A 25,337-nucleotide genomic window follows, 5' to 3' on the forward strand; every position below is an offset into this window, starting at 1 on the left:
TAAAGGTAAATGCAGACGGCGCTGATCTCAGCCTCCGACAAGACTGCACTTCTCTATGAGATCATGCTGCCTGCCCCTCCGTTCCACACACACTGAATTCAATTTCCACTCTGATACTGGCCAGGACGGATGATCTCAGTGCGGGGATGGACTGAAGCCATCAGGGTGACATAACTGCATTTGATGGGCACAGTGGGTGCATTTGATGGGCACAGTGGCTGCAATTGATGGGCACAGTGGCTGCATTTGCTGGGCACAGTGGCTGCATTTGCTGGGCACAGTGGTTTTATGCTTTGTGGAGCATTTGTTTTTGACATACAATCAATCCATCCATCCATATGAGCGAGTGACTCCCTGGGACTAGAACAGTATCAACAGAAGAAAGGCCCAGGCTGGGTATAAGCCAAAGGCGCTGTTTGATTCCCTGTAACGGGGGATCAATTGGAGCTGGTAAGCAGCTAATCTCATTATTGGTGGCGGTACTGTTCGCATGAGGTGATCAGTGGTGGATCTATCATTAGGGATTACCAATTCTTACTGCTAGAATTACTGGTGGACTCACATATGGACTTTATGTTATATATATATATATTTATGGCCCAGAGCCCTCTGACCGATACGGATAAGGATGACAAACAAGGCTAACATAAACTCGCTTACTTGAAATGGACCTGAAAGTGTGCCCTGGCCTAACATAGGGTATACCAAAATAAGGGGGCATACCCTAGATAGAGAAATGAGTAATAAATGAAATGAAAATGAAATGGAGTGAAATGAGTACTCTCCCGAGGAGTATAATGCTTGAGAAATGCCCTGAAAGGGGATGGGTGGGTGGGTATCGCGCACCGGAACCGACGAGGGAGCTAGGCGAACGGGCTGGTTATATACTCCACCGGGCTCCACCCATAATTCCAGGCCACCATACTGGCCTTTCTATTTATGGCCCAGAGCCCTCTGACCGATACGGATAAGGATGACAAACAAGGCTAACATAAACTCGCTTACTTGAAATGGACCTGAAAGTGTGCCCTGGCCTAACGTAGGGTATACCAAAATAAGGGGGCAAAAACATACAGGTAGGGATTGCACTTTATTGATTCGAGTTTGTTACTGGGTGAGCTTGACAAAGGCCTGGGCCATCTCTACTTGCGGATTGGGTATGTACCGGGCAAAACAGGTGGACTTCCATCTACCCAATTCCTTGATGACATGGACCGGGACCCCTTGGCGGGAGGCAGTCGAAGCAGCTCCGATACGAAATGAATGTCCGGAGTAGTGAGCCGGATTGAGGTGAAGGATGCCCAGGAGTATCCTGACATGCTCCATGAACTGGGCTGCATTCAGTGGTTTACCGTGAAATGGCAGAAGTGGGCCAGTTCCTGGTTGATCGGCCAGAAGGGTTAACAAGCGGGTGAGAATGGCGACCGGGCACCAGCGGTTATTGGTTTTATAAAAATGTATGTCCGTACCTGGGCCAAGCTGCTGCGTCTTGGAGACTGCTATGTGTAGGATGTAATGGTCTCCGTGCCTGACCAGGTGGTGCTTGCACAGCATGCGAGCTGAGGGGCTACTGGAGGTAAACTCGCCTGGCCGTAAGAAGCCGTAGAAGGCCAGGTGTATGGCTGCTTGTATAATGATGCTAATGTGGAGACCGAAAGGTGAAGTGGCCAGGATATCAGACATGTTCCTGAAACGTCTCCTGTGATAGGCAGGCGTTCGGTGGAGGCCGTGGGCTGGCGTTTCTGGATGCCGCGCATGACAGCCCGAATGGCGTGGAAAGTGAACAAGGGGGGTTCGGCAGGGTCCTGGAGGGACGTGAAATGTTGTACCCCGGCCAGGTATAACCGGATCATGTTAAAGGACAACGCCAACTCCGAGTGGCAATAGGCAATGAAGGCCAGGACTTGCTTGACCCGGGAGGTCTCTGTGGAGTGAAATGTTAAGAAGCGGTTAAAGGCCCTCCAGGCTGTCTGATAGGCCTTGCGGGTATTGTCTGAGAGGGAGAGGTCGATGAGTTGAGTTGCGGCTACTAGGTGTGGGGTTAATCCAGGGTCAGTTGAGACCAGTCCGGGATAGCTGCTGATGTTGGTCCGGCTCCGGGTACCTGATCAAAAGGAAACTAAGTTAAAGCGGGAGAGGGCGTCCGCTGCCCGATTGAATTTACCGGGGATAAAGGCACAATGAACGTTGAATTGAAATAATAACGAGAGCTGGACCAGTCGCCGCAGGAGGGACATAATTTCTAGAGACTTAGACCTGCCTTTGTTAATGATTTCCGCAGTGGCCAGATTGTCCATTGAAAAGGTCACTGTTTGACCCGACCAACTGCGGCCCCATGTGTGGGCAGCCGCTACGATGGGGTACGACTCAGACAGGGAGGACGTCTCGGTGAAGCCCGGAATTGCCAGTATCTGAGGAGGCCAGAGGGCTGCGAGCCAGAGGTGGCCAAAAATTGCCGCAAAGCCCGTGGAGGCCGCTGCGTCGGTCACCACCTGAGGTGAAAAGGAGGACACGGAGGGGATGAACAGGGACACGCCGTTCCAGGACGTTAGGAATTCCTCCCACATGGCAGAGATCTGCTATAGCTGCGGGGTCCAGGCTGAGGACATGGTCCGGGTCTTGTGAATGGGACAGTAGGACTAACAGGCGTGATACGAATGCGCGACCTTGAGGGATGATGCGCATGGCAAAATTAAGCGTACCGAGAAGGGACTGTAGCTGTCTCTTGGTGCAAGTTCTGGCGCGGGTGAAGTCCCTCAGGACCGTCCTGATGCGGCTTAGTTTATCCGGGGGGAGGCTGGCCTGCATAGTGCTGGTGTCTAAGCTGACCCCGAGAAAGGTGATTGCCTGCGCTGGACCCTCCACCTTGTGCTCGGCAATGGGGACGTTAAGGTTATTGAAGACCACCCTTAGTTTATCCAGATCCCCTGGAGGGGGGCCAGGTGACTCGATCAGCAGGAAGTCATCCAAATAGTGCATGACTCCCTGGCACTGGGCTACGTGCAGCAAGATCCATGCGAGAGTCTGCGCAAACGAGTCGAAGAGCCAGGGGCTACTCTTGGACCCGAAGGTTAGCTTAGTGGCAAAATAGTAGAGCTCCCTCCACTTGATGCCATGCCAGCACCAGAGAGATGGATGGATAGGAAGGAGCTTGAAGGCGTCTGAGATGTCGGCCTTGGAGAGCCATGTTCCTGTGCCTGACTTGAGAATGGCCTGGATGGCCATGTCTACAGATGCGTATTTAAGGGAGAACTCCTCAGAGGGGATAAGGGAATTAAGACTGGGGACAGAGGAGGAATGAGGCGCTGACAAATCGTAGACCAACCTGAGTTTATTGGAGAACTTGCCCTTGACAAGCCCAATAGGGCTGACTCGCCAGGTGTTAAATGGGGGCTGTGTGAAAGGGCCTATGATGAAGTCCCGGTCTAGCTCTGCCTGTAATAGCTGGTCAATGGCTTGTACATCCGTGGCTGCTGACCGCAGGTTCTGGCACTCGTATGTGAGGTGAGGGAGAGAGACAAATCCCGTATGAAAGCCCTGAGTGAAGCCCTGAACTAGGTAGGCGGCAAGTGAGGGGGTGGGATGATTGGCGAGGTAGACACTGAGCCACGAAACGTCGACCCGGCTTAGTCAAGATTTTTTAGCCTGCTTGACCTCGCACATAAGCCTGGGATGAGCTCTATGACACCGCGTGCATACGTGGAGCAGCCTGCACTGACTGAAATTGCACGACCCGCTGTTATAGTTGTTGCAGATGGCTGCACCTCCCATGGTCTTGACCGGGCGCCCCAGTTTATCTGTCTGCGGCAGGCGTACCGGCGTCGGTGGGCCCTGGGCAGTACCTGAGGTCGACGGACCGTCTAAGGGTGGGGCTGCCCCTGAGCTGGCACACCAAGTCGCGGTGTGAGTAGCCGACTGGCAAATCGCACAGAGGGGAGACCGCAGCCCCGCGAAGTGTCGGCAGAACAGCTCGGTGTCCATGGCACTCCAGTCAGTAGGCATCTGAAATTGGGAGAGCCTGGCGGCCGCCTTAGCGGAGAAGGAGCGGTGATAGTCATAAAATGAAAAACCGCCGTATTTATAACCCAGGTCAACTACCACGTGGAGGTAACGATCCAGTTCCTCCCTCCTGCCGGGGGAGGCCGAGCAGATGATGTCCCTCAACATGCCGAAGGCCAAGGTGAACTCGGTGACAGAAAGCTTCCTGTCCAGCCTGGGGTCTTTGGCTTTGAAGACCACCGACACGTCCCCCCAAGTGTAAGCTTTGTTTTCTGCCAGCTCATGAATGGAGATAAGAAGGGAAGCCAGATTGACGTCCTTGCCCTCTAGGATGTCCTTCCTGATGTTGGCTGATATCAAATGAGAAGGGTACACTACTGGTGTACGCCCAGGGGTACCTGCGATAATGTTATCCACTGCCTGGGATGCTGGTGCTGGAGGAGAAACGGATGGGCGGGTCTCGAAGAGGGCCACCCGACCCTGAACCTCTGATATTGAGGTTGTCAGAGATGACACCAGGGAGTGAAGCTGCGTGATGGAAGCAGCGATAGAGCCCAGGGAGGCCTGCTGGGTGCTATCCTCCACCGCGGCTGGGGGAGGAAAGAGGAGCCCGAAAAGCTCGGCCTTTCTGGCTGTAGCTGGAAAGGGTACACCCCTGCGCCTTAACTCGGCTGTTAGCCTGGGAATGGTCCATGCTCTGAAGGACCTTTGGCTGCCGCTCTCTGAGACAAGAGAAGGAGACAACGGAGCCGTGTAGTCCTCGCTGCCAGCCTTTTTTTTTTTTTTTTTGCAAGAACATGAATGGCACGAGAACATTAACAGCACAAGAACGCAAACTGCACAAGACTGCAAATTGCACAGGAACGCAAATTGCACATAGTACGTGGAGCTTAGGCGGGGGGGAGGCCCGCCGCGTGGAGCTCAGGCTGGGGGGAGGCCCGCTGCGTGGAGCTCAGGCGGGGAGGGGAGGCCCGCCGCGTGGAGCTCAGGCGGGGAGGGGAGGCCCGCCGTGTGGAGCTCAGGCGGGGAGGGGAGGCCCGCCGCGTGGAGCTCAGGCAGGGAGGGGAGGCCCGCCGCGTGGAGCTCAGGCGGGGAGGGAGGCCCGCCGCGTGGAGCTCAGGCGGGGAGGGGAGGCCCGCCGCGTGGAGCTCAGGCGGGGAGGGAGGCCCGCCGCGTGGAGCTCAGGCGGGGAGGGAGGCCCACCGCGTGGAGCTCAGGCGGGGAGGGAGGCCCGCCGCGTGGAGCTCAGGCGGGGAGGGAGGCCCGCCGCGTGGAGCTCAGGCGGGGAGGGAGGCCAGCCGCGTGGAGCTCAGGCGGGGGAAGACAGCTCACACATATTATACATCTGCCATCTCATATAATCTAAACCAGCATTGTGCAGGTAATACGATTTTGCTTTGCTACTTCTTTTTTTTTTTTTTTTTTTTACTTTCAACGGCTGGACTGACGGTTACAATAAAAGAATCCGTCTCTGGAGCATGTACTGAAATGAGGCGTAGCAGCTGGGCACGCCAGGACGAATCGGTGCATAGCAGAATGCGACAGGATTCGAATTAGCGCGTAATAAGTGACAGAAATGAAAAGCCATGACAAAGACTAGAATCAAGGACCGTGCTTGAACCTGCGAGTGACTCAGTCTCTGGAGCATGTACAGAAATGAGGCCGAACCCTGGGGCACTTCGAAGCGAATCGGTGCATTGGAGATGCGACGGGATTCGTATCGGAGCGCGGTAAGTGACAGAAATGATGAAATGATTTAAAAATTGTAGAAATGAAATGATCCAACATAACAGACTGAAATGATTGAAATGACTCGAAATGATTGAAATGAAATGAAATGAAATGACAGACATAGTACAAACGGCATGAAATGATTGAAATGTTTAACCTTATTCGGATTTGAAACGGTCCGACCGTTTCTATGGTTTTGAACAACATGAGATTGACATTGTCCGGAGTGCTCAGTTTAACGTGACAAGCAGACAGCTGTAATTTCGAAATGGTTCGATCGATTCGAACATAGAGAAATGAGTCGTTCAGTTTAGTAACGACGTGCTACGAAACGAAGTGCCTGGTGGCACGAACGGCATGTACCGAAAAAGTGATAACGACTTCTTTCGAAGAAGGGGTAGTGACATGAAGTAACGAATACGAGTGCCACAGTTAAGACGTTTCGTGCAATCTAGAGTGAGTGGTTCGTGAGTTCAGGAATCTAGTTTACGTGACTTTGTAACACATGAAATGAAACGGGTGCCGAAGCCCTACCTGCGACAGCCGGCCCGGACGTGTTGTACGACAACGGAAAATTTCGATTTGAGTATAGCGACTCAGACGGCAATCAGACGGACGCTGACGAACGACAAGGCTTTGTCGACACGAGGCGGACGGAATAGCGTGGGAACTCACGAACCCGGCTCACTGTAAGGTCTCGAGGATAGTCGGCCCTTGATTTCTGACGTATCAGATATCGCGCACCGGAACCGACGAGGGAGCTAGGCGAACGGGCTGGTTATATACTCCACCGGGCTCCACCCATAATTCCAGGCCACCATACTGGCCTTTCTATATATATGTATGTAATTAATTGCCTCATCTGTATGTACTTTAGCGCGATTCTATTAATTTATTTTACAGTACAGAGGTACCTTGGATTACAAGCATAATTTGTTCCAGAAGAATGCTTGTAATCCAAAGCACTTGTATATCAAAGCGATTTTCTCCATAGGAAGTAATGGAAACTCAAATAATCTATTCCAGTGGCACTGCTAGTGTATGCAGTACCACATGTGGCCAGAGGTAGGGGGTGCCGGAGACATTCGGAAACACTCCCGAGAGGCTCGCAGACACTCAGGAACGGAGTGTTTCTGAGCGGCTCCGAGTGTCACCGGCACCCCAGCACCTCTGGCCAAATGCGGTACTGCACACCCCAAAGGCTTGAATCCTGCTCGTTTTGCGAAACAACACTTGCAAACCAAGTCAGGGTTTTTAAAAAACAATAGCTCGTATTTCGAAATGCTTGTAAACTACATTACACCCAATCCGAGGTATTGCTGTATATCTTTTATATTGTAAGCTCTCACCAGCAGGGCCTCTTTATCATGTCTTGAATTGTATTGTAACTGTACTGTCTCCCTTTACATTATGGAGCTCTGTGCAAACTGTTGGCACTATAAAAAAAAATAAACTATAAAAATATAATATAGACATATTTGAGTTGGATTTGAAATGCTTTGGAATTGCTTCTTGGGCAGTTTGTTTTGCATTAATTGGGAAAATGCAAAGAACGATTAGGCGTGTACAGGGGGTTTTGCAGGTGTGCCTGGTTAGGGCCGTCTTTAAGGCAGGGCAAAAGGGGCAGCTGCCCTGGGCCCTATCATTGGTGTGGGGCCCAAAGCAGCTGCCTCATACTTGCCAACTATCCTGGTTTAAATTCCCTTGTCCCTTGAAATTTTAGTCCTGTGCTGTGTCCCGATATCTCAATGTGAAATGCTGCTACTAATGCTGCCCAGCTATCCCCTATTGTTGTGTAGGGATGACTCACCTGCAGACCCTGTGTTTACATATAAATAAAAGGCATTGATATGTAATCAGAGGCAGCATGCATATGTAAATATCCACGGACCGGCAGCATTCATATGTATATGAGGTCATATCCACTATTACCTGTACTAAATTCTGCCCACTGGGAGATAAAGGGGCATGCTTAAAAGTCCTACCCGCAACTGTGGTCATTAAGCCTAACCTCAGCCTGTTCTGCAAAGATAAGCAAATTGGTGGGGGGAGGGTAGTGTGGGGTGTGCAGAGGGAGGCAGAGAAGGAATTACAGTTTGGGGTACACAGGTGAGCAAGGAGGGGATGTATAGAGGTAAGAAAGGTGGGTGCAAACATAAGCAGAGGAGGCTGGTAGAGTTAAAGGGGTGGAGGGTTGGAGTGGAGAGGATGGGGGAGGTTTGGTTTCATTCACACTAGAGGGCATTGAGAAGGTCCCCCTTACATTAATGGTCAGTGTAAATCCCTCCTTACATTGGTGGTTACTCTGAATGTTCCTATTACCTTAGTGGTCAGTGTAAATTCCCTTTACATTGGTGGTCATTGTAAATCTTCTCATTACATTGGGGCTTGGTGTGCAATCCTTTTATTCACACTAGTGGCCAGTGTAAAGGTCCCCCTCCTTAAATTGGTAGTTACTGTGAATGCCTCTATTACATTAGTGGCCAGTGTAAACCCCTATTACAGTGGTGGCCAGTGTTGAAACTCCTCTTAATATTGGTAGTCGGTAAAAAAAAAAAAAACAGCATTGCCATTGAACACACACTCCCTTCCCCCCACTGATCCCAGGAGTTCTAGGATCCCAAGGAGTCTACTGTCTATTGGTGGGTCCCCTAACCACCCCAGTCCACGGTGTGCAGGCAGGTGGAGAGTGAAATTGCATGGAGGGGCACACTCTAATCACTACGTGTGAATGTGTACTGTCCAGGCTTCCTCCTGTATTGCAGCTTTTCCCCCCAGCAGTGCTGCTGGCTTCCCTCCTCTCCCCATGGCTGCTGCAGAGGATGTTTCAGGATGGAGAGTGGCAGAATGGGCTAGTAAATATGTAATTTACCTGTCCCTTCTTTTTCCAAATGAACACAGTCACTCACTTCATTCATTCCTGAAGCATGGTAAGCTGTGTTTTCCATGCTTCAGTTTGTGAATGAACAGGAAGCTGCAGGGGTTTTTGAGTTTTGGGGTGCACACCCTAATGCAATAGGCTGCACACACCTATGCTAGCAAACAATGCACAATTAAAGAGGAGCTGCACCTTTCAAAAAAATATTAAAAGTCAGCAGCTACAAATACTGCACCGGTGACTTTTAAAAAATTAACACTTACCTGTTCCAGGGTCCAGCAATGTCGGCAGCCGATGACGAGCAATTGCTCATCTCTCAGCTGCCCCCACCGCCATCCTGTCAGGGAATCAGTAAGTGAAATGTTGCAGTTTTACTGCCCGGTTCCCTACTGCACATGCGCGAGTCGCTCTGTGCGTCTCCACTGGTCCCGCTGTGTCCTGGGAACTGTGTGTTTCCCAGAACACAATGGGGGGGCATCTGCGGCTAGCTTGTCCCTGAAGTGGGTGCAAATACCTGGGATTATACAGGTATCTGCAACCCCCTCCCCCCTGAAAGGTGCCAATTATGGCACTGGAGGGGGGGGGGAGGGCTCCGATGAGTGGACCTTCCACTTTAGGGTGGAGGTGCGCTTTAAATTAATCCTGATTCTTTTCTTTTTTCAATCAACTCTGATTGTAGGATACTTCAAGCGTATCACCCGACCACCAGACTCATGTTCTCCCTGCTCTAACCAGTCTACCTGATACAGTTTTTTGCATTGTTTGCTGGTTATTCATTCACTTTGATGTGCACAAGAAAGAAGCAAACAAATGCCCCTGCGCACACGCCCCAAGGGCTAGTTTACACTTGCACTGGACTCTGAAAAGTGATCCACTTTTCAGAGGGCATTTACGTTACCTCCTCATTGCCTTTTTAACCCCTAAAAACCTGCACCATCTCGTCAGTTGCAAAGCGACCCCATTCAGTTGGTCACGTACAGCAGGCACTACTGCTTACTGAATTCAAAAGAAGAGATTATTTATTTTGTGCTGTGATGCAAAGCACTACTGGCACAGCATGTGTATGACCCTGTCCGCTGCTTTTGCAGCTTAAGAGGAGATGGTTAAGGAACAGTATAAATGTGGCAATACTGTTTGTTTTTACCACCTCCCAACCATAAGGAAGACATTAGTAAGTTGATGGTATACAGTAGTGTCTTGAAAAAGTATTCATACCTCTTGAAAATTTTCCACATTTTGTCATGTTACAACCAAAAACTTAAATGTATTTTATTGGGATTTTATGTGATAGACCAACTCAAAGTGGCACATAATTGTGAAGTAGAAGGAAAATGATAAATGATTTATACATCAAGAAAGTTACATTTTTGCCCATTCTTCAAAGCAAAATAGCTCAAGCTCTGTCAGATTGGATGGAGAACATCTGTTAACAGCAATTTTGGATTCTGAGGAGGCATTTCATTTCCTCCATTTATAGAACAGTATGTAAACTGTCACAGCGCCAGATCACAAATGCATGAGATTTGCACCAAGTCTGTTTATGTGAAAGGGAAGCATTCTCCTTCTGCAGCCTCTGTGGCAGAGTGACACTGGCACCACAGGAGGCTGCAAGAGGAGAATGAATTGTCATTCTTGCCCGGGCAAGCGAACGGCAGGTTTGAGTGGGGCTCAGCAAGAAAAACAGAAAAAAATAAAATAAATTAAAGAATGCTTAGCTTTAATTAAATGATGAGGCAGAGGATTACACTGTCCCAAACTTTGATTTTGAGTAAAGATCCTCTTTCTTTAACCACTTGCCTACTGGGAACTTTCACCCCCTTTCCTACCAGGCCAATTTTCAGCTTTCATCGCTGTCGCTCTTTGAATGACAATTGACAATTGCACGGTCATATAACACTGTACCATAACGAAATATCTATATATATTTTTTGAAGCAGATAGAGCTTTCTTTTGGTGGTATTTAATTGCCACTGGGGTTTTTGTTAAAGAAACGAAAAAAAAAAGCCCAAAAAAATTAAAATGCTTTTCTCAAAAATTTCGTAAATAAGTAATTTCCTGACAGACTCCATGGCAGCAACGTGTGGGTTAAGTCCCGCCTCCACTACCCTTTAGGACACTACTCCCATAAATCTTTGCTCCCTGCCCCTGGCCGTGTTCTTTTTTTGTCCTCCTCCGAAGGACCCAGAGGTGGTCTTTCTACCTGAAGATCTGCCATTCCCACGATCGAGGTCGGCCGGTGTGCGACTCTGGGTCTGGAAAGTCGCATTACTCCGCTAAGCCCTAGCTATTAGCAGGGTATGGAGTGAGCAATGGAAGAGGCGCTGTGAAGAAGCCCATGTCCTGGCCACTGGCAGGCAGGCTGCGCATTGGTCGGATAGCCAGCTATTAGCAGGTGACCTGTTTTGCCCCCTGGAAAGTCCGGTGTCATCTTACCTTACCTTCGGCCGAGTGATCAATCGTGGTGGGAGTGGTGAGAGGTTCTATGGTTCATTATGGCAGAAGTTTGTGTTATCTTTTTATCTGTCCTAATTTTTTCTGTTTGTTTGTCTGTGCAGGCATGGCGGCTGGTTCTTCCACGTTCCAGCCGCCGTTCTACTTCTGGGTTTGCGTTCTCGGCCATACTGCGCATGTGCGAGTGCGGTTTGAGATTGAGGCTTGGTTTTGCGCATGCGCGATAGCGGCAAAATGCCGCTATTTCGCACAGGCACGGCGATGACATCACAGGGGCGGGCTATTTAAACTGGGAATTAGTCTGCAAGCTTTGGGAATGCTTGCGGGCTGTTGCGGTGACTTCCCCCTACCTCTGTGTTGCATCTATTGGTAAGTGGCATTCTGGGACAGGGTGACTATCCCTTCCCTGTCCCTTGCACTGATCCCTTGTCATGTTTTTAGCGCATATGGATATCGCTGAGTACATGGATTCTCTGCCGTCTGTCTGTGGCCAGCCCTCTCATAAAAGGTATTTTTAATGTTCGCCTGAAGGTCTGGTGGGTGAGGGGTGTATATCTGTTATCTTTGTCCTGATATCTTGTCTCTTGTAGTTTTTTGTCTTGTTCCTGTTTCAGCCCTTCCAGGTCAGAACATCATCGCAGCTCTCACAGAGAGAGCGACACTTCCAAGTCACATCACCGGCACTCCTCTTCCAAATCAAAACATTACGGTTCCTCCTCAAGATCAGAACACCGTAGTGAGGAACAGTCGCATTCCTCGAGGGCTCAATCCAGTCACTCAGCTAGTGCCTGCTGGGGGTGTAGAGCTCATGTACCGGCAGGAAAATCTTTGTGTGATCTTTGCTACGCCAAGGCTTCTAAAGAAAGGGGTGATGCGGATTAACAACTTAAAACCCTGGTGGAAAAGGTTGTTAAGGAGTCCCTCAGAAATATTGAGGGCCAGTCCTATGTTCCTCCTGCAGAGCCGTCACATTCTCCAGGGAGGGAGACTCAGCTGCAGGATACATGGGAATCCTCTGTGCATAGCCACCCCTCAGCTGCCATATCTGACAGTGACTCTGATGAAAGTGATCCCTGTGTGGGTTTTGATTTCGCTCTACTTCCTCCTCTGGTCAGAGCCGTTAGAGAGACACTGAACTGGGAAGATTCTGTGGCTGCCCCTTCCAAACAGAGAGAATTCTTTAAACAAATAAAGGAGGAACGGGTTCATTTTCCTTTTATCTCTGAACTAGGTGAGATCATCACAGATGAATGGGGCAAGGTGGAGAAGAAAAATTCCATGCTGTCTAAGGTTTCAAAACTCTATCCTTTCAAGGAGAAAGAGGTGAAGCATTTGCAGTCAGCACCGTTGGTAGACGCAGCAGTCAAGAGGCTGGTGAAACATGTGACACTTCCCTTAGAGGATACTGTTTATTTTAAGGATGTTCTGGACAGACGGATTGACGCTGATTTAAAGAGAGTGTATCTCACAGCAGGAATGGCCTGTAAGCCAGCGTTAGCTCTGGCCGCTATGTCCAAAGCAATGGAGGAATGGACGGGTAGTGTAGATGAGACGCTCAGGAATATCTCTAAAGATACAGCTAAGAGTTCGCCTATCCAAGAACTTAGGCTGGCCTCTGCCTTTCTTGGGGGGGCCTCTATCGACATCATATGCCTGGTGGCTCGGGTGATGCTTTCTTCTGTTACGGCTAAGCGGGCTCTGTGGCTCCGTCCTTGGCTGGTGGACCCAGCCTCAAAACAAGTATGGTGCCGTATCCCCTTTGGGGGGTCCCCCCTTTTTGGCAATAAGTTAGATGAGGCTATTACCCGAGCCACTGGTGGGAAGTCGGGGTTACTTCCCCAGGACCGGCGTTTGCAAGCCCAGAGAAGGTTTTTCCAAAGAGACAGTACCAGGAACGAGCTAGGGAAGCTCGCAGTTACAGACCGGGCCGTGAATTCTCCAGGTCCTGGAAATCAAGACAATCTTCTTTTAAAGAATCTACAAAAAGTGATTCAAAAGTAGAGAGGGAACCGACTAAATCCTTTTGAGGTTGGGCCTGCTCAGACAGGTCAGGTGGGGGCTCGTCTGTTCCACTTTCGCCATGTCTGGGCGGCCTCGATCCAAGACTTCTGGACCGTCAATGCGGTCTCCTCAGGTCATGTTTGGACCTTCAAGGAATCTCCCAGGCTCAGATGGGTCCCCACCTCTCTTCCGGCTACAGAAGAAAAAAGGCTAATTCTTCTAGCCTACGTGGAATGTCTCAACCTCATAGGCGGCTTCTCGTCACGTTGCGCCTGAAGTAATCTGCAGAGTGGCCTCCTGGTCTTCAATTCATACCTTCATGTCTCACTATTGTGTTGAGCCAGCATCCTTATCCTCTGTTGATTTTGTTTTGAAAGTCCTGTTGGCTGACAGCGTTAAATAAATCTTTTTGTTCAGCATTTTGCCCACCCGGGTGTGTTTGGCGAGTTATTTCCCACACGTTGCTGCCATGGAGTCTGTCAGGAAAATGGAAAATTCCTATCAAAATACTTACCGTAATTTTCCTTTCCTGAGGACTCCATGGCAGCAGGAGTTCCCTCCCAAATGGCTGGAGTAGGCTAGTTAACGAACACGGCCAGGGGCAGGGAGCAAAGATTTATGGGAGTAGTGTCCTATAGGGTAGTGGAGGCGGGACTTAACCCACACGTTGCTGCCATGGAGTCCATCAGGAAAGGAAAATTAAGGTAAGTATTTACTGATGTGCACTGATGAGGAGGCATGGATATGTGGCACTGACAGGCATCAATGATGAGCACTGTTGGGGCTGCACTGATAATCAGGACACTGATGATCAGTGCCCTGATTATCAATGTAGATGCCCTCTGTGTGGATTTTGCCAATTATCGGTTCTGCTCTCATGCTGTCAGGGGGGAGGATTGCAGATAACCGGTAAATCCTGTTTACACTGTGATCAGTTGTGATTGGACACAGCTTGTAACATGGTAAAGAGCTGCTGTGATTGGCTTTTTACCCTGATCTGTGATCAGTTGTGTCCGTAGGACGCAGTTGTCACAGATCACTGCCAATGCGTGCCCTCCCAGCAATGTGTGACCACTCTGTAGCTGTCATTCGGGTATAGAGCAGTCATGAGGGGGTTAGGAACATTTGAGGGATACCCTGATGGCCACTAAAGGGGGCCAGACTGCCTTCTTGTGAAATAAAGTTTCCCTTTAAAACATGCAATCTATAAGGCTGGGTTCACACTAGAGCTTCTTCAAATCTCGTTTAGGCCTCATACACACTGGGGCGCTTCTAAACACTTTTCTCCTGGCCGGAGAAAACCGCTGCAAAAATGCTCCTAAGCTGTATTTTTTCCAAGCGCTTGGGTGTTTATTTATTTATTCATTTCATTGGCCAGAATATTACTTTAATCTGTTGACTGAAATAAAAAAAAAATGCGAGCGCTAAAAGCGCTTGTGTTTAGGCATGTCAGGCGTGTTTTTTTCTGCCAAAAAGTTCTTCTCATGAAGTAATGGTTTCTGTTTTCTGTCTCTAAACTTCTGTAAACACCTATAGCGTGCATAGACACATGGGACACATAAAGAGGAGTTTAGAGGCAGAGGAAAAAAAGCTCAAGTGTGCCTAATGCCGCGTACACACGACCAGACTTTTCAACATCAAAAGTCAGACGGAATGATTCCGGCAGACCATTCGATCGTGTGTGGGCTGCAGCGGACTTTTGATTTGCAAAAGTCTGACAGACTTTAGAAATGGAACGTTTCAAATTTTTCCGCCAGAACTCCGCCGGACCCAGTTTCTACCGAGAAATCGCTCGTGTGTGTGCTAGTCCGACGGACAAAAACCGATGCGAGGGCAGCTATTGGCTACTGGCTATGAACTTCCTGATTCTAGTCCGGTCGTACGTCATCACATTCGAATCCGTCGGACTTTGGTGTGATTGTGTGTGGCCAAGTCCGTTCATTCGGAAAGTCCGTCAGAACTCTGTTAGAACTCCGTCAAAAGTCTGTCGGACCTAAGTCCGGTCGTGTGTACGCGGCTTTAGGCCTAAAGCTTTTTTTTAGGTGTGTTTGGACATGTTTTTCGGGAATTTACAGGTTTGATTGTTCTTGTTTTGGCTAATGGAAGGCAATTTGCTACGAGAAACAGATGCAAGAAAGTGTTTTTAGGCTCTCCCATTGAAGTCTAAAGGGACCAGCAACACACAACGCTCAGATGTGAATAGGCACAATAGGATACAGTAGTAATCCTTTTATCAAGTGTTAAGGCACTTCTAGAAAAGAGCATTAAAGAGGGATTCCACCAAAAAAAAATATTAAAAGCCAGCAGCTATAAATACTACAGCTGCTGACTTTTAATAAATGGACACTCACCTGTCCCGGGTTCCAGCGATGCCAGCAGCCGAGGCCGATCGATCGCTCGGCTCTCGGCTGCTGTCGCCACCATTCTAGGTGAGGGAATCAGGAAATGAAGTGAATCGGCTTTACTTCCCGGTTCCCTACTGCGCATGCGCGAGCCGCGCCGCGCAATAGGAAATCTCCGCGCTGTCACTGGGGCCCGTGTGTGTCCCAGCAGACAGCGCGGCAGGGCAGGAAATGGCGTAGACTCCCACGGGAGTCTATGCCCGGAAGTGGGTGAAAATACCTGTCTTTGACAGGTATCTCCACCCCCCTCCCCCCTGAAAGGTGTCAATTGTGACACCGGAGGGGGGGAGGGATCCGATCAGCGGAGGTTCCACTTTAGGGTGGAATCCCGCTTTTTTTCTCTCACAGGTGTGAAGTGACCTGTAGCCCTTTTTATTACAGCAGAAAAATGCTGCAAGACCCTGCTGGGATTCTCAATAGCAGATTCAACTGTGATGTGTAACACTGCTCTGACAAAATGTCATCTACAGCTTCATTGTTTGCAGTTGCTGGAGGTACAGGCAAACATGGAGGAGATGATGGAGACCATGTGTTCTTTTTATACACCACTGACAGGGAAACAAACACTTGTCACTGGTGGCTTTCCCCGCAGGGGTTCTCACTCCTTCCTTCTTCTTCACCCAGATCTATGGTCTCCAGGCCCTGTGTGTATATATTTGGCTTCCAGACATAGCGCTCTTCTCATCCTCTCACAAGGGGTTTCCGTAAAGACCACAATGGGGCCTTGTGCTGCTTCCTCTCATACATGCAGAAAGTTCCCTGTCCGGATGCCAGCTGTAATATTAACCTTACAATCCACTCGGCCTGTCTCTGAAGCACAGGAGACACAAGTGGAAAACTAGGGCATCTCATTAATTATCAGGCAGCCTATGACGGAGGTCAGCAACAAGTTACCACATTATACGGAGCATTCATTTTAAACAACTGAAACACCATCCAAACCAAAGAGAGACAGGAAAGAGATGGGGAGCCTAGGGAGCACAGGAGGGGACGGAGGTGACACAGGAGGGATGAAAGCCAGAGGCTGGCAGAGGTAGAAGGGACAGGGAGTAGGCCACCTCATCCCTTTAAAACCAAACACATATTAATTACACAGGTTCTGTGGCTGATTAAGGTGGTAATTAAACTCACTTGGTGCCTTATCTGCATTAAATTAGCCTCCGAACCTATGTAATTTATATATGTTCAGGTTTAAAGGGATGAGGTGGCAACTCTAGACAGGAGGGAGAGACAAATTGTTGTGAAAAGGAAAATTGACAGGCTCCTATCATGCCAAGCCAGTCAGTGACTGAGGAGTCACCACTCTCAAAATCTCTTATGGAGGAACTACATGTCCAATCATGCCCTTGACCATAGCTGCTAAGGTATTATGAATTTCATTAGGGCATTTGTCAGAAGCTAACTGGCAAGGCATGATGGGACTTATAGTTCACCAACAGCAGAAAAAAGGTCACCTTTGCAGAAATTAGAAATTAAGGGCTCATGCATATGAACATAAATACAGGTGTATGGCCATACCACATAAAATGCCACAGTGCCCAGGAGCTCTTGATGCGGCATTTTTATGCCCATATTATAAAAACATTTTATGCCCATATAAAAAACACTGCTCCCACACCGCCCCAAAGACGCTGCTTGCAGGACCTTTTTTTCCGGTACTGCAAGTGCACCACCCCAGTGTAAAAGCACTCAGGCTTTCACACTGGGGAGGCTTGAAAGGCACTTTACAGGCACTATTTTTAGCGCTAAAATGCCTGAAAAGTGAAAGGGGTCTAAAACTGAAGTTTGGAAGAGGTGACATCACAATCTCCACCTTGTTCAATCAGAGAATACTAAAGCCTCATACACACGATCAGACTTTGTACAAACGTCCCCGTGGATTTTTGTACAAAGGGTGTCGGCCGTGAACTTGCATTGCATACACACGGCAGGACTTTTTCAGCCAACTTTCACCAATTCACATGGTTTTTCTGCTCTTTACCGCCACCTTTGGTCAACTTCTGTATTGTTGTCTGATCTTTTGCATTGGTTCTGAGCATGCGTGTTTGTACTTTGTACAAAAGTCCTATGGTTTTCTGTACACATGATCGGACTTTGCTCCATCGGACTTTTGTTGCTGGAAAGTTTGTCCGTTCGCACAGCCAACAAAAGTCCGATGAAAACCAAAAAAGTTTGTCCGATGGAGCGTACACACGGTCGGATGTTGCCTTACAACAGCTAATTTGCATGTTTGTTGTCAAAAAGTCTGATCGTGTGTATCGGCCTTCAGAAGCACTAAGCAGCAGGGCAGCCGCTCATGCATGGAACCCAGAAGCTAGCAGCAATTATTGTAGTAATGGTGCCTACTACAGTAATTTCCAGCTTCCATAGGAAAAGAAAATACCAGATTTGGGTAATGTTTCCCTTTTAAGCAGAAACCCATTATGTAAATATGCATACATTTGTAAAAAGACAGCATACAATATATGCAGTAGCTACCGTCCGATTCTTTATAACTCTAGATTACAACAGTACTAACAGCGGGATGTATTCAGATCCACATCAAGTCACATAAATCAAATGGGTACGAAATAAAATTTAGACCCATTTACAGTGGCGTAACTAGAACCTTCAGGGCCCCGATGCAGGAAACCATGGCGGTCCCCCCCCCCCCCCCCCCGACCTCCAGACAGGGCTCTTTTCTCCGAGCCCGATGGTGGAACACCAGGGCCCAGTCCCAAGTGGGTGGCCACATATAAAGGTACCGATTTAAAAAAACATCAATTACAGCCACTGTGCCCATCAAACGCCACCACTGTACCATCAAATGTCACTACTGTGCCCATCAAGCTCTGCCGCTGTGCCCATCAAGCTCTGCCGCTGTGCCCATCAAATGCCGCCGCCGTGCCCATCAAATGCCACCGCTGTGCCCATCAAATGCTGCCAGTGTACCCATCAAATGCTGCCACTGTGCCCATCAAATGCCGCTACTGTGCACATCAAATGCTGCCACTGTGAATCCCCACCGCCCGCTCGCTGTCTGCCCGCCACTTACCCTGTCTTGGTGGGGCAGCGGGTAACGGCCATGAGCGGGGTCCTCCATGCATCTCCTGCCATCCTCACCTCCCGTCCTCTCCTCCTGATGGGCGTCCAATAGCTGTGTCTATCGTTTTAGCCAATTGGGTGATGGGTAACAGACCCGCACACCTGATTGGTGGAGAGGCGGTTCAGTGTTAGGAAAGTGAATATTAATTCACTTTTCTAACACACCTGGTAGACTGTCAGCATCAAGCATGGTGCTCGCAGTTCACCTATTTTGAAGCCTATTACACATACACACACACACACACACATAAACACAAATACAGTAGATAGTCTTATTAAAAAAAAAAGGCAAACATATACCTTGCCTCTTCCTGCCGGGTACTGCACTGTAGGGGGAGACAAAGAGCACACGCTGTGCTTTCACTAAAGGCTAATGTGAGGAGCTCCCTGCATAGTGCCGATTTCAGTTCGGCTGATGATCAGGGAGCTCCTCTCAGCCTCCCCTCCTATGGAAGAGTACAGGGGGCCCTCAAGGGCCCCCAGCAGCAAAGGGGCCTGGTCGCCATGGCGATCTTGGCGACCCCTATAATTCCGCTACTGCCCATTTACCAAATTTCCATTATGCAACTGCACAAAAATGTATTTCTCACAAACCACACATGCACCAGTATAGGGTCATGCACAGCTGTAAGGCTACTTTCACACTGGGGCGTTGCGTGCGCTGGCGGTAAAACTGCAGTTTATTTAGCGGCGCTTTACCGTCGTTTTATCGGCGCTATGCAGCCGCTAGTGGAGCAGTTTTAACCCCCACTAGCGGCTGAAAAAGGGTTAAAACCGCGCCCCCAATTGTTCTCAATGGGATGGGGCGCTTTAGGAGGGTTAAATACACCGCTCCTACAGCGCTCCAAAGATGCTGCTTGCAGGACTTTTTTGACTGCCCTGCAAGCGCACCGATCCAGTGTGAAAGCCCTCGGGGGTTTCACAGTGGAGACACAGCAGCTGCTGTTTCAGGGCGCTTTGTAGGCGCTATTTTTAGCACTTTAGCTCCTGCAAAGCGCCTCAGTGGGAAAGCAGCCTAAAGGAACTATGCATGTCCAGTGAATTTGACCTATTCATACTCTGCATTATGCAGAGCCTTGATTCTTGTAGAAACAAAGTATATTTATTGAGACTGAATCCTTGGCAAATATAAAACATTATAATTTAAACCAGTTTTGTATTGATTAAAAATAAAATAATTAAATGTGTTTTATAATATTTTAAAAATATTATAAGTGCTCAAACCTGCTTTTATTTTAGCTTCCTGTAATCCCCTGCACTTGGAGGATCAGCACTTTTAGATTCTATTACAATGCACAGTGCTATCAATCTGAGGGCTTGTGTACATAGAGAGATTCATGTCAGAACTGCTTTTCTTTCTATGGCTGGTAATGGGAATGCAAGCACAGCTTGATGGAGCTTAGGTCAGAAGCCCTATTGAAAGAACTCAGAAGCATCACAAACTGATCTCAAATGCAAGCTCAATGAACCCAACATCTACACAAGTTGTAAGGCCTCGTTCACACCTGAGCAAATTGAAATGCGATTTGAAGCTTCACCAGAAGTGTTTTAATCCTCGACACTAGGATTTTATTGTATTTAATGGCACCCGTTCATACCCGAGCATAAAGTTGATTGAAGACCATTGCAGATTTCATCCTGAGAAGCAAGTGATAATGTGCTTTTTCTTGCATAGTAACTAACTTTCTATTGACTATAAATAAGAGGAAGTTAAAGTGGTTCTAAAGCTTCAAGGCTCTCAAGGCTTTGTCCCTCCTCCCTGGGCAACTCGATAGCTCAATCAACCCAAAAGGACACTGCAGTGGGGCTTGGGAACATGCCCAAACGTGTGCCCACATGGGAATCAGTTTCCTATTGAGGGCACTAGCAAGATAGGAGGAGCCAGGAGAGTGGTGGGGGACCCAAGAAGCAAAGGATTCAGGCCGCTCTGTGCAATGCTATTGCACATAACAGGTAGGTATAGACATGTTTGTTAATAAAAAAAAAAATCCTTTACAACCACTTTAAGGCTCAGCCTTTGAAACACTCAAAAAAAAAAAAAAAAGCCAGAAAAAGACCAAAGATGCTCAGCTCATGCGTAAATAGGGCCTAAGGCCGCGTACACACGGGCGGACTGTTCGCCCAACTTTGTCCGCTGAACAGTGTTTGGGCGGACAGTCCGCTCGTGTGTGGGCTTTCAGCGGACAGTTTCAGCGGACAGTTGGACGGACAAGGTTTTTCGGAAATTCCGAAAAACTGTCCGCTGAAACCTTGTTTGAGCGAACAGTCCGCCCGTGTGTAGGCTTGTTCGTCAAACAAAGTTGCGCGCATGCTCAGAAAGGATTTTCACGCCGAAAGCTATAATGCAGTGTATAGGACGTCGTATTTTTCGTCCCGTCGTACGTGCCTTCACGTCATCGCGCACGGTTTCAGCAAACTGTTCGTCCGTCGTGTGTGGCCATGTCCGTCCATGCTAAGTTTGAGCGGACTGTTTGCCGAAACTGTTGGACGGACAAAGTTGGGCGAACAGTCCGCGTGTGTGTACGCGGCCTAACACTAGGAGTTTTCTAGCAGTAGAGAGTAATTACAACCTTTTTAGTTGAGCGATGTTCCTACACTCACTAGTCAAAGGTTGGATCAAGTCATTGAACAAACTGTACTTCCCAACTGCTCTGCAGAAATGTGTGGTCAGCAGGGTCGCCGTCCCCCTAATCCATGGGCCCGGCTGCTGATTTACATACAAGGCACCGGATGCATGGATTCCAATGTTTTTTTTTTTCACAAGCACATGATCAGAAGCTCTAATTGCCTTAAAAAAAAAATTGTGCGACAATAGAGAATTAATAATTCGCTATTGTCTTCGTGATTCTCCTCCCAGCTGGCCAATCAAGAAGCGGATCCTGGGACCCATCACCCAATTGGCCCGAGAGGATAAGCGATCCTACTGGCCGCCTAGGAGGAGGGAGGAGACGCACCGCAGAAGCGTTTTTTGATGCAGAGGAGGAGGAGGAGACGCAAGGGAAGCCGCCGTCTGGAGGAAGCGCTGCCCGCGACCTATATGGGGTAGTGCGGGGCTATACGTCAGTACGCTGTCCAAGGAACTATAGGCTATGCTGATTTAATACTTAACTGAGGTGAGAGTCTAGAGAGCATGGAGGTGATGTGGGAGCAAAATTGTCACCTATATTATGAATAATCACCACTAAGGGTGTAGGGATATTGTGCACTACCTCAAAAAAAAAAAAAAGGACTTTTTATAAGGACTTATATCAATGGAGATGTACCATTATATTGTCGTTTAGAATTGTGTGTTAGGTGTCCAGTCTTGAGAAGTTATTATTTATGCACTAGGATCACTTTTAATACATGTGTTGGATCATTTTTATTGCTGCTGATTTAACACAGTGTGAAGAGTGTGGCGATCGCTGGGTGATTAGGGGCATCACAAAGTGATTGCTTGTAGCCTTGAGGTTATACCCAGTAATGTGCAATTGGTTTAGGCACTGAAGTCACTTTATATTTATATTTATTTTGATGGTTATTTATTAGGAGTCAATAACTAGGTTTATCTATCACAAGAACACATCACATATTGGCTAGATTTAGTTAACTGCCAGGGCCTCATTATTCTCTAACAATTTATTTATGAATAGTCAAGGACAAGCTATTTAAGTTAAGGCGGCAGGCTTGCTATACATTTTTTAACCCATACACAGAGTGGTAGTGCGAGAGTAACACATAATAAAGGTTGGACAGAGTTACAAACCTTTTGGAAGGTAAGACAATTCATATATGAATAATTATCAACAGTGTATTTGGCTATCTGCAAATTAAACTTTAGTTATTATGGAATGTGACACTAACATGGGTTAAGTAGCACTTGTAAACAGACATGAAATCAAGAGGAAAAAGTCACTAGGAAACCAGCCTACTAAAACAAAGACGTAGCGTACCACAAGTGTCAGGTTTCCCCTCATACAATTCTACATCTCTCGTAAGTGTCTTCTATTACAGGATTACAGGAGGATGTAAGGACAGCATGGTGACTAAGGGGCTAACACGCTTGCCATGCTAGACATCTCAGGGTTGAGTTAAAAAAGATGCTGAACAGAGTTGATGGTGTGCTTTGATTTCCCACTAGCGCCTGTTTAAAGGAAAATTAGAATCATTCTAAACTGGCCTGTGGGTGGTTGTGGTAGGGATACGGACTAATCTTCTTTGGGAGGCAAAATAGATGTGACTGGTTTAATGTTCTCAGGAATCAGTTTTGGCACCTAATGAGCAAAATGCTAAAACACAGGTTTAGGTTTGTGAAAATATAAAGCTCTGACTAACTCGAGGGCGGCACAGTGGTGTAGTGGTTAGCACTCTCACCTAGCAGTAAAAAGCGTCGCTGGTTCGAATCCCAACCACGACACTACCTGCCTGGAGTTTGCATGTTCTCCCTGTGCCTGCGTGGGTTTCCTCCGGGTACTCCGGTTTCCTCCCACACTCCAAAGACATGCAGGCAGGTTAATTGGCCCCTGTCCAAAATTGGCCTTAGTGTATGAATGGGGACCTTGGATTGTGGGCTCCTTGAGTTTGGGGACCAATGTGAGTGTGCAATGTACAGGGATAGGGGTAGACACTCACTCAGGTTGAACTGGATGGACTGGTGTCTTTATTCAACCTTACTAACTATGAAACTATGAAACTATGAAACTCATTAGGCATGCCAATGCAAAGAGCTGAACATCCTGGACATGTATGTCACAATATTTCAGGTAAGGTTTAGTACCATTAGATTCTTAGGACCTACCTTAAGACCTTCATGAAGGTCTCCTTTGTTGGATAATATACAAATTAAATTACAGACTATTTATGTATGTGCGACTATAATTCAAACCATTCAATTTATATATCTGTATAGCCCTTTTGCCTGTATTCCCCCTGATTGCATTTTAAATATTAAAATCTGGACTATTTCCTTCAGGACACTGCCAGATCATACAACTTTGGCATTACAAGTCAATATCACACCCTAGACATCTGCATCTCTGTAGAAAGTGTTGGGTGGTGTAGTAGTGTAGGTGTGGAGTTTATGACTTTTACCATGTTTGAAAGAACTTATGTGTCCTGTAAAGTAGTTATAGAACCTCACATATCATTTAACATCAACCCTTCTCAACCATCTCAACCAGGGTCCCATGGAATCCTATGGTTCCTCCCAAGGTTGGTAGGGGTTCCTCAAGCAATGGAGAATTTATGTTCTACCTAAATGGACCACCAGTGCAGGAGGGCAGTTTCCCACTTTTTAGATAACATTTATTGCTGAAAATGATATTGTCATATACAGCAGGTAGGTGCTAAAAAAATGATCTACTCCAAGCGTGAAAAACTCTAGGCATGTCCAATTCTTTATTATTTTATTTAAAATGTTGTATAATCTTCTGAGCATGCTAAAGTACCATAAGCTCCAAGTCTATATATTTTTAGTAGGGGTTCTCAGAAACCTTACAATTATTTCAAGGGTTCCTCATCAGTAGAAAGCTGTGTCACATAATACTGCAGGTAGTTGCATAGGTGATGGATGCAAACATTTATGCCTTGCTAAATATGGAAAGTAACAGAGGTTTTACAGTACAATACTATATGAAATGACAGGATAGGTTCAATACCTGGCACAGGATGTTCCGTATGTACTCTCCACAGGCGGTAACTCCGGTGTTGTCCAAGAATTCTGTGATGTAGCGGAACTTGTCAGCAATGGCTCTGTCATGGGCTGTGTCGCAGCATCCAAATGTTGAATAAGTCGTGCAAAAGGTCAGGGGTTTCAAGGGTTGAAAGGGTGGTTTATAATCCAAGCACTGTGGGTGTCCTATCACAACACAGGTGTGAAGGACAAGGAGAAGCCACAGGCTAAGCATGGGATGGATTGTCATGGAGGCAAAGTGGAGGATTCTGGGAAGGATGAAGAACTTTTCTGTGCTGAAGTCTATATATTTGTCCTTTTTTTTCTCTTATCTTTGTTGCATTGTTCTGTGTTACTCCAACATGTTACCAATTATCTTCTCCATTCCTTATTGTCTAAATTTGGCTTTCTCTGGTATTGTTTGAGACTCTTGCTTCCCCTTCTTCTTTGATTGGATCTTAGTCAGGTCAGTGCTTTTTGTACCCAGTCTCTAATCAGTGACTCACCTCTCCTCATATCCTGCCATCTTCATTCATTCTCTCCTCCTCTTCTTTGAAAGTCTAAATCTCTCCCCATATTTCTTCTTCCAGTAATAGTGACTTTTCCAGCTTTCTCACATTTGCCTGTCAGCTGTTTAGCAATATCTTTGATATTTTTTTTCAGTTTTGTAATCCTCTGTGACTGTATGTGCCTGTCTTCCTCCAGACACAGCTGCTGAATCTGATCCACATACAGCGTAGTCTCCCCCCTCCTTCTTTTCCTCCTCTCTAATCCAGCCCAAATTGTCGCTCATCACCCTCCAAACTTACATCCTATCCCTGTCCGGGCACCTCAAAGAATCACGCTGTTCTGCATGTAGACATAATACTTGGTCTTTCCTAGCAAGTTACTATAATTGCATCTCTTATATTACACATTTTGAATTAAAGATATCCACTTCAAGAAAATCTATTAGCTTGGAAAAGGAAGCTTGTGTAAACTATCCCTAAAACTGTCCATTACTACCATTTGAACAATGATGTTAAAAGATAAAACATTTAGTGGGGATTAAATAAAGCAGTTACAACACTTTTCTGGAGGTATAGGCCCCTTAAAATGCGTCTAATTTAAACCAAAAAAAAAAGGGTTTAAAAAATAATTA

General features: G+C 47.4%; 1 protein-coding gene across 1 annotated transcript in view; it reads right to left on the reverse strand.

Moving 5' to 3' along the window:
• Window positions 1-24,936, reverse strand: part of LOC143935249 (HHIP-like protein 1) — a 77,859-nt gene extending 52,923 nt beyond the window's left edge. The window contains exon 1 of the mRNA XM_077459004.1: window positions 24,183-24,936. Within this exon, the coding sequence (XP_077315130.1) occupies window positions 24,183-24,446 (264 nt within the window). The 5' untranslated portion in view covers window positions 24,447-24,936. The remainder of the gene's footprint in view (window positions 1-24,182) is intronic.
• Between the last annotated feature and the right edge of the window lie 401 nt (window positions 24,937-25,337).

The sequence above is a fragment of the Lithobates pipiens genome, unplaced genomic scaffold (assembly GCF_037356315.1).
Source record: "Lithobates pipiens isolate NorthernLeopardFrog02 unplaced genomic scaffold, aLitPip1_a1.2 Scaffold_1, whole genome shotgun sequence".
NCBI lineage: Eukaryota > Metazoa > Chordata > Amphibia > Anura > Ranidae > Lithobates > Lithobates pipiens.